This window comes from Chaetura pelagica, unplaced genomic scaffold (assembly GCF_000747805.2).
Source record: "Chaetura pelagica isolate M959 unplaced genomic scaffold, ChaPel_1.0 scaffold358, whole genome shotgun sequence".
NCBI classification, from domain to species: Eukaryota; Metazoa; Chordata; class Aves; order Apodiformes; family Apodidae; genus Chaetura; species Chaetura pelagica.
The window spans coordinates 643,677-653,734 of record NW_009954233.1 but is presented as its reverse complement, the minus strand read 5'-3'; the positions used below and the strand labels follow the sequence as shown (position 1 = coordinate 653,734).

At 49.9% G+C, this 10,058-nt stretch overlaps 1 protein-coding gene across 1 annotated transcript; it reads left to right on the top strand.

Moving 5' to 3' along the window:
* The first annotated feature begins 141 nt into the window (after nt 1–141).
* EREG (epiregulin) lies at nt 142–9,494 on the top strand. Its single transcript, XM_010003625.1, has 5 exons — nt 142–187; nt 6,417–6,500; nt 6,943–7,066; nt 7,882–8,028; nt 9,091–9,494. Exons 1-5 carry the CDS (start codon nt 142–144, stop codon nt 9,149–9,151), a joined length of 462 nt encoding a protein of 153 aa, XP_010001927.1. The 3' UTR covers nt 9,152–9,494.
* Nucleotides 9,495–10,058: the final 564 nt, after the last annotated feature.

Sequence of the window (10,058 nt, the reverse complement as noted above, 5' to 3'; positions counted from 1 at the left end):
CTTCTCCTCTGCCTGCTTCTCCTCTGCCTCCTTCTCCTCTGCCTCCTTCTCCTCTGCCTCCTTCTCCTCTGCCTCCTTCTCCTCTGCCTGCTTCTCCTCTGCCTGCTTCTCCTCTGCCTGCCGTGCCTGCCCCCCAGGGCGATGGACACCGGCTCCGTGCTCTCCCGCAGCCTCCTGCTCTTCCTGGGTGAGTCCCGGGCTCTGCCCGCGCCCCGCGGCTCCGGGAGGGGACACGGGCACCCCCGGGGTTGGGCAGCCCTGCTGGGGAACCCCCCCAGCAACACGTCCCAGCTCAGCTGGCTTTCGGGTGTTCCTCCTCTGAGGTGAAGTGAGGGGCAGGGATGGGGGGACCCGGGTGGCTGTGGGAGTTGGGGGGGGGGACACGGGGCTGGCTTGGCTGGTGCTGCTGTGGGGTGTTGAGTTGCTTGTGTGATGGATGCCCGGGTGTCCCCTGTGGCTGAGTGAAGGTGAACGTTCATTTCCCCTCTCCCCAAGTCCTCTTGCAGCACAGTCTGCTCCAGGCAGTGCAAGTCTTCTCTTTTACCTTGTCCTGTCTGGTCTGTGGTCTGGTCCTGGTGCCTTCACTCAGGCTGTGCTCCAGGTGAGCTCAGCAGGTGAATCCCCATGGCAGCAGGGACTTCCTTATAGTAACCAAACAGGCTGTGCCTTCCCTTTGCTTGACACTTCTCCACCTCCTTGCTGGGAACATGTAACTCTATTGCATGACGTGAGCTCTCTGGAAGTCCAGGGTGAACATGTGTATCCCTAGAGCATCAGTGTGCTGTGAAGCAGCAGCTGGTCCTGATCCTGGCAGGCACTGCCCCTGTGAGGAGGTGACTGCAACTGTGTGGGCAGCCAGTGTTTGAGGCAGGACCAAGACCTGGCACATGCACACAGTGCTTTAATCACACTCGTGATGTCGGGCTCAGGGTGGCAGTGGATGGGGAAGCTCAGCTCCCAGGCTCAGCTCCCAAGGCTTCTCTTCTGGGGCAGATGTTCCCTCATCTGTAAAGCCCACTGCAGCATGAGCTTCTGCCTTCCATCTTGGCCAGCTGTTTCCATAATAGCTGATGGGTCAGCTGCTGCACAGCATCTTACTTGCCAGGACAGAGGGCTGAACAGCTTGTAGTCTGTGACTCAGCCATGCTTTGTACAGAACTGGCACTGGAAGGAACTGGTATGTCTTCATGGATTTGGATACAGATTTATTAATTTCCGGGGCAGGCACAAAACCTAATAGGAAGGGGTGGATTAGTCATAGCTAGATGGCATCATAACAAAGTGGTACAAGCACTTTACTGCCTTTCCCTCCCAGGTCAGTAGTGTAAACAGAACTCGGTGCCACTGGCAGGAGGTAAAAAGACTGTAGCTGGTGTTATGCCAGTCTTACAGATGTTCCCTGCTTAACAGCTGAAGTCCAACTGAAGCAACATTCATTGCCAGCTTCTCACCCTGCCTACTGTGGGCTTGGCCACTGTGCAGCAGAAAGGCAGTGGTGGGAGAGCTGTCACTCACCTCTGAGGAGCCATAGTGCTGTGCCAGCCACACAGTGATGTGGTGGTGATGGAACCAAGCCCACGCCTGACCTTTTCCATGAGTTACTGCAGGAGCCTTGGCACTGGTCTCCTTGCAGTCACTATAATCCCTCCTCAGTGAGGAAGGCAGGCCTCAGACCTCCAGACCCACTGAACAGTTTCAGGTGCTGCTGACCTTATGTTTTCCTGCGTGACATTTGTCTGGCCATCAGCAAGTGGGCTGGACACAGGTTGCTGAGTCTGGAGATGTGGAAAATGGTGTTAGCAGATGTGTCTGGAAGCAACAATGGATTTCTGCTTCTTCTGTAGTGTAGGGACCTCTCCCCCCACTCATGTGGTGGAAAGCAGAGTGGTACAGGGGTAGCATGTAAATGAGATCACTGTTGTGTAGGTCCCCAGAGGGGTGGAAGCAATGCTGAGGTGACTGCATGCACATAGTGTGTAATTATCTGCATTATCTCTGCTTAAGGGTAAGTCCTGGCATGATGCTGAAGGTGATTGTGTAGGCCTGTAGTAATTTTGGAGCAGTCCTCCCCAGGGCTTTCTCAGAGCTACTCTGGCCTGGACCTGGGCATCCATGACTTTGGGTTGGCAATTCTGAAGTCATGGGTACTGAATGTGAGATGGAGAAACCTGGACACTACTTCCCAGAAACACATATAGACACTTCTGCACAGTTGCCCTAAAGGTGATCTGAGCCCCTTTCCCTCCCAGGCCCATCACATCTGGTGCCTCCATTTAGACAATGGCCAAATATACATAGAATGCAGAGGGATGGGGGGTGGAAAGGACTGATAGCATCTCCTTTCACATGGGTGAGAAGAGCAACCTGTACATCTTGTCTGTCTCATCTCAGGAAGAGGAGCGTTGGGCACTTGCCTTGATGGGCATGGTCAGGCAATTAGGCACCAGGTATACCCTCCCCAAAACCTCAAGAAGAAGCCAGGTGATGTATCCTGAGTGCAAGGATGGGGAGGTGTGCTCTGTCTGAGCTGGTTAAAGTTGTCTCAACTGACTGCTTCCCCTTTTCCAGGAAAAAATGCTGAGCCTACATGGGTAACCTGAACTTCAGAGATGCTGTGATTGATGTGAGCAAGGTCTAATAGCTGCACAGCCAGATCTTGAATAAGACTAAGCTATTTGCAAGGCTTTCCTGGCTAACTCTGCATTTCTGTGGTCCTCATCTAAAACACAGGCACCCAGCAGCCTCTATTGCCAGAGGTCCTTGCTCTTTCTGAGATGGCCTGCAAGCTCCTGTGGCTTGCTGGGGAGGTGAGCAGCAGAGGGCTACAGAAGGCAACACTGAAGCTCAAGGGTGGTAGCAGTGGTGCTCATGAGGCCAATAGACAGACTGGCCAACTTGCCCCTTTCTGCTTAGCCTGTACAAAGGAGGCCTTAAACAGTCAGACACACTCTGGGTGTCCAAAATCATGTGACAGGAACCCACCTTGATCTGTCTCCACAGTTAAAGTGGGCTGAGATCCTCCAGGCGTGTGTCACCTGGACACCTCTGTGCTTGGCACTGCTTTGAGAGTGCAACCCATGGGAAAAGTGTAGGTGCTGCCACTGTGGCAGAGAGACCAGAGGTGCCAAATGTGAAGTGGCTTCATGGCATCTTCAGGTGAACAAGTACATGTACGAGACTAGTGATCTTGGTGACAGGCAAAGCCAACTTGAACGATGATTGATCCCTTTAAAACAGGTGTAAATCTTGCAAAGAGACTAGTTCTCAGGTACAGGTGTTCTGGATATGCATCCTTCAGCCTTAGCAGTCATCCTGTAACTGGAAGCTGTAGCTGGCATTCAGTGAGTGACCTGATAATTACCCCTTGCATGTCAGCTTTGGTGAAGGCTGCAGGATGTGAAGGCAGCCAGTGTCTGTCTCTCATTTCCCTTTGATCCTTCATGGAAGGATGAGCAAACAGTAGCATTATTCCTGTTCCAGTGACAGCCACTGCTGCCACTGTTAACCTTACAGGAACTCCTGCAATGCCAGCTGGTATTGCCCCTACAGGCTGGTGGTGGAGCCACAAGTGCAGCCCTTGAGTTCCTGGGAATAATGAATATCCACCAGCTCATTACTGTTATCTTGTACCCTGTAGAGTGTTTGCTTAGTGAACAGCAAAGGAATAAAAATGTCACTTCCTCTCCCAAGTCCTGTGTTTGGTACACATCAGCTGATAGCCATTCAGGGAAAGGCTCTCCTTTGCCATTGTGGTGTGTGGATCCCTTATCCTCCTGCAGGATCCCCCTCCCATTGATGTCAGAGGAGAAGTATGTGGATGGGGGAAAGGGCAAAATATAACAGTGGAAGAACTTTGCCCGAATGCAGAAAATACTGCTGGGTGTCAGCAAATACCCACACCTGCACTCCAGGCTTCTGCTGCCTGGTGTCTGCAGTCAGGCAAAGGAGGCTCTGGGTGGCTGTGCATGGCTAGAGTGGGGCAAGCCCTTGATGTTGTAGGATGAGGTTGTTTTTAACTTGTCCCTCGCAGGTGTCTTGAGTTTTGGCCTTTCCTCCAGCTGGAAAGCTGTGCCTCCTTCCAGGGCAAAGAGCAGAGCTGACCCATCTCCTTCACCTGCCTAAGTTTCTAGAGTTTCTCAAATGCAAAAGCTGGGTTCTGGCAACTCTCAAACTGGGAGCTTCAGGTTAAAAAGCAACTGCTCACATTATGCTCGGATCAAGGAAGCTGAGACAGAAACATGTAAGCTACAAGAGATCCTGAGCTGGCTTAATCCTTCTGCTTAACTAAGAATGATAGAAGTGGGTATCTTGGGTATGCAAGCATACTTGGCCTTGACATGTGCTTGTTGCTGTCACGTGGCTCCAGACCAAATCTCACCACAGCACGTCACACAGACATGATGGCAGCAGCATGTGGGGAGCAAGGGGGAGCCTCAGGTCACCAACTCTGGCTGGTCTCAGGATTTCAGCATCTCTTTTTGCAATGAACTCTCTGCTTAGTGGGACAGAGCTGTCCTGTGCCACAGGAGCCCGTGGAGCACTCTTGAAACATTCCCCTAGCTCCCAGGAAGAAGGACTGACTTGGTACATCTTTTCCTAACATCTTTTGGGACACTGGGTCCCTGGCTGAAGCTCAAAGCCTGCTGTTATAGCAGTAACTGAGCTGCCACCAGATGCCTCATCCTTCAAACCCTCAGTTTTCTGTCCTGTTGACTGGAATTGGCCTTACAGTGTTAAACTGCTTCCCCTGCTGAAACCTACAGCAAGCACAGCACTGTTGAAACACAGCCACCAAAAAAACCCACCCTGAAAGTAAACTTGCTGGTCCTGCCCCATCAGAGTGAAAGGCAGGTCCTGCTGAGTCACGGTGGCAGGCACAGGTGTCTCCAGCTTACTCCCCTGTACAAAGCAAGATGCCAACATCATTGGTCAAGTGACTCTCACTCTGGCAAACCTGGCATTTTCCTTTCTTCTAAAGTGTGGTGGAAACCTGGCTGACTAGCTTGGAATGTGGTGGAGAGGGAGGTAAAGAGAAGGAATATTCTCTCTAAAGAAACAAACACAAAAAAGCCCCTGTCTGATTAAGGTGGATTTTCCTACTGTTCTTGTATCTATCTGGAATAACACATGATGGAAATAAAGCTACAAATCACCCAGCAATAGAAGAGCTACAGGAAATCCACAAATCACTTCCAGATTTAACTCTGCCATGTAATGAAACTTTCTAATAACTGGAGTTGAATTAGAGTGATCAAGAAATTATGAAGGCACACTCCCTCCATTAGACATGCATGACCTGACAAGTTAATAGAGGCAAACAGCCCAAAGACACGAATTACAGACTTCTGTGGAATGGGACTCATGACTAAGCAGTTCATGAGCAGGTTCATTTGTGACCACAGAAGGAGTGCTAGCCAAGTGGATTCCATGGCCAGCTGGGGCAAACATGGGCTGCTTCTCATGGGCTAGCCATGAAGCTACAAGTGCTTGGGTTGGCTTTCAAATCCCTTTTGGAGATGTTCCTTTAGCTGGCAGAATACCTGAAAGCTGTGTCTCTGCAGCATTATACAGCCTGAGAGAAGGGAAGCAGGGCCCTTGCTGCCCTAGGAAGTGCAGCCACCTCTCCAGCAGCCAGACTTCACTGTGCAGCGACCTCTCCAACCCAGTGGGCAGATGAGAAGGGTTTGGTATCTCATGTTAGCTGTCCTTGCAAGTGGGTTTTAACTGAAAAACTGAGACATGAAAGTGCAACCAGGCTTGCAGGCTGGTTACAGCAAGCAGAGGGCTGAGGATGAAGAGCAGCATTGGTGTGAAGCCCACCTTGAGCAGCATGTGGTCTCTGAAGGCAACGGTGGGGCACTGAGCATGGTCAGCACCCACTTGATGTGCTGAGTCACCAGCTGCACTGACTTGATGAGTCCTTGGAAAGTCTCTGCCCATGGGACTCAAGGATGTCTTGATTTTGATCACCAAAAGAACTCCTGCTGGGGTGAATGCTGGACTCTGGGGCCTGTTTGTGGAACCCTGGCCATGTCCCTTGCGCAGGTGCCATGCCAACCTGTTCAGAAACCCAACGTGGGCAGAGCTGGCCTAATTCCTGCCTCTCCTGTGTGCCTCTCCAAGCCTGTTCCTGCCCAGTTTCACTCGGAGTGTGTGTGAGGGGTGGTCACAGACACTGAACTTCTGTTTGAAGTTTGTTCTACATTAAAAGCTTGTATTTTGGAGGTGTTTCTTTGGGCTGCCTTATATAGTATAGGCAGCAAATCTCTCAGACCTCTTTATTTCAGCTTATAAGGCTTTTTTCCTACAAAGATAAAATGTTTCTGTTTTTCTTGTTAATAGGAGTGTAGTAGCTGAAATTCTTAATTCTACTTGAAAAGCATCTAGTTTTGACTCATCTTTTTCATCTCTTATAGGTTACCTATTAGAAGGAGTCTTGGGCACAACAGTGATCCCATTATGTGGGCCTGGTGAAATGGAGAACTGTACAACAGCACTACGTGAGTTACTGCACAGCTCTCATTGTAAATAACAAGTCTTTGGTTCCCATCTTGCTTGGGCTGGTGGCATCACTGAGGTCCTCTCACAAATAATTGCTCTGTTGAGCAATATTGCCAACATCCTGCAAAGCTCTCAGTATCATTGAACAAGAGCCATTTTTTTAGCCTGCATTTTCTTTAATATTGCTTTGTCAGCAGATGAGCTTTGTCTGAGGTGAGAACTCTGCTGTAAAAACAGAAATAGATTATGTGGAACTCCTGAAGGAAAAGTCAGGGGTCTTTTCCTGGCCTAGGAGAATCCTCTCCCTGTTCACAAGCCTCACCTTCTTTAATGCCTCCTGCACTGGTCTCTTGGTAGCCAGACTAGTAGTCACATGTGTAAAGCTTAGGAAATACAAAGGGACAATAAGGCTGATGGGATGCTAATGAAGTCTTCTTGCAGTCCAGACAGAGAACAGTCCACGTGTGGCTCAAGTTGGGATAACTAGATGCAAGCCTGAAATGAAGGACTACTGCTTCCACGGGCAGTGTGTGTACATAGTGGACTTGGATGAGCACTACTGCAGGTATGGGCTGGGCACAGTGTGTCCTGCAGGGCTTGGATGGGCACTACTGCAGGGCTGGGCTGGGCACAGTGTGCCCTGCAGGGCTTGGATGGGCACTACTGCAGGGCTGGGCTGGGCATAGTGTGCCCTGCAGGGCTTGGATGGGCACTACTGCAGGGCTGGGCTGGGCATAGTGTGCCCTGCAGGGCTTGGATGGGCACTACTGCAGGGCTGGGCTGGGCATAGTGTGCCCTGCAGGGCTTGGATGGGCACTACTGCAGGGCTGGGCTGGGCATAGTGTGTCCTGCAGGGCCTCCCTCAGCTAGGCTTGGAGATAGAAACCCTGCATGGTCTGTGGTCTTGCTGCTGCTGACTGCTAACACCCATCCAGCCAAGTTCACAAGAACTTCAAGAGGAGCAGTGTGTCTGTGATAAACCTTAGCTGCATTTAAGCAAGTGTTAAGCACATTTGGTGGCTCCAGTGAGAGCTGGGTGAGAGTCTTAGCTGAAATTAGTCACTGACCCAACTTAAACTGGGGATGCTCATTCTGATCTGCTTCCCTGTTCATCTGCATTTACAGTAGCATGAGATCCAGACCTCAGGCAAAGCAGCAATGTCTCTCCTTTGATCCACACTGCAAAATATAAAGACCCTCTAGGTGTTTTTAAGGGTATTTCTTGGTTCCTTGAAGAATTTGCAACCATTTCTGGGAGTGCATGGGCTTGAGTTCCATCAGTTCAAATTGCTTGTCCCAGGGGAAACAGGAGGTCAGAAGAAGAGCCTGTGTTGAGGGCTGGTGAAGTGATGGCTCTGATTCTGCCTCTCTTACCCTCAGGTGTGATGTAGGCTTCTCTGGTGTCAGATGTGTGCATTCAGAACTTGTCAGACAGCCCCTCAGTAAGGAGTACGTGGCACTGACCGTCATCGTAGTCCTGCTCTTCCTCGCTGCCACCTCCATTGCAATCTACTACATCTGCAGAAGGTAAGAGGATTTTCTTCATGGCTCAGGAAGTCCAGTCAGCTGTAGGTGTAGTAGGATGTCCACCGAGGACCTCCAGATAGACCAGGTTACCTACACTACCTCCAGACAGACTGGGTTACCTACACTGACTTGACTGCAGGGAGGTGTTTTGATACACAGACCTGCTGGCCTGCACTTAGTGAAGTGTGCAGAAAAAGGCAGCAAGCACAGCTGAGCCCACGTGGCAGGGTCTGCACAGCTGAGCCCACGTGGCAGGGTCTGCACAGCTGAGCCCACGTGGCAGGCCAAGCAGCAGGACCCTTTGATGCCTCCTAATCCTGACAGAGGACTGTACAGGTTAGTTCACCTCTGTCTTAGAGGATGTGCTGAGGTAGAGGAGAGAGCACATGAGGAACAGGGAAATTGTGGTGCCTTTTGTTGGTAATGCCATTTCCCCAGTCATCAGGAACTTGGGTGGATTAATGCTAATTAGTTGACCCGCTGTGTTATTGTAGTGACTGTGATATCACGAGCATTGCTTTACCAGCTTTGCCATGGAGGACAGTAGTTCCCTCCCTTAGCAGACCCACCAGCAGCAGGAGTTGTTCTTCAGGCTGATAACTGATGGTAAGCAGCTGTCAGGGAGCCCAGAAGGAGGAACCACCCCCAGAGGCAGAGCTCAGCTTCACAGGTCTCACAGCTAGAAGGTGAGGGCTCCTCTTCCCCACCCGAAGACTGGATGGTGCCTCACCTCCAACAGAAGACTGCCTAGTTGGGTAGGGTGCTCAGCCCTGTTGCAGGGAAAGATCCAGCAGGATTTCTCAAAGACAAACCTAGTACCAGCAGCAAGTCTTCAATGCAGATGTGAAATCCTCAGTGAAGGGCTGAGAAATGAGACTCTGCAGGCAAGTTATCTCAGACCTGGACATGAGCACAGACAGAGCCTAGCTGCTAGAGGATTGAAACAAACCTTAGGAGGTCATACAGTGTTGGTTTTATTTTCTTTCTTCATCCCCCCCCTCACACCCCAGAAAGCCATTTGGAAGAACTGGCTTTCCAGAACTCACACTTCTTTCCTTCCAGGTACCGAAACAAGAGGAGACGAACAAACGCCAGCGAGTACAAGGAGGTTGGTGCCCTGTAGAAGAGCTGGTGGCTTCCTGCAGTGTTCTGTTCACCTGGGTGGACTCAGAGGCTTCCCATCTATTTAAATGTTATTTTTATTAAATATATTTACAATATTTATATCCTTAAAAAAATTTCAGATGTTCTGTGATCCAATCAGTATAGGTCAAGCATTGTATTTTCAGTGTTTTATTTTTTTATTAAATAATATTTCCTAATGAGAACCCCACCTGAGTGGTTCTGTGGGATAGAGATATATTTTTATAAAAACTCATCTTCTTACTCTCAAGAGTAGTTTTATATTTATTCTTGTGAATATGTTCAAAACAATTCTACTCCTTAAAATAAAAGTTGTTAACAAAGTCAAAATGTCTCTGTGGTTTGACTTGAAGGAAACTTGGCATGGCTTGGTTGAGTAGGATGTTTGGAGCCCCAGCAGTTCTTTTTGGAGAGAGAAACCATAGTATCACTGATGATATGTATCCAATGAACATAGCTATTAGCTGGTGTGATTGGAGGAAGACTTCAAGGAAGCAAGAGCACAGCTCCTGGCACAGCATCTCCAGCATCTGCTGCCTGACAGCAGCTCTTGGCTCATCCATACCATCAGGAACGTTGTGCTGATACACTTTGGATCACAGCAGCACAAGTTGGTGGATCTCTGCAGCTGAACACAGTAACAGATGGCAGCTCAGGGTGTGAGTGTAGCTGCAGAACAAAAGCTCCCTCAGGCTTGGTACCAGCACTTGAGTCCTTCCTGTAGCACTTCTGCCATAGTGTCTGTTGTACAGCTGGGAGCAGGGCAAAGTTTTTGAGCTTAGGCTTAAAACAGGTATCTTGTTAGCCTGAAATAATGATCAAATAGCCTGATGGGTTTAGCTGCACCCTGAGTATGAGTCCCTGTGAACAGGAAGGCTTCTTGCTGC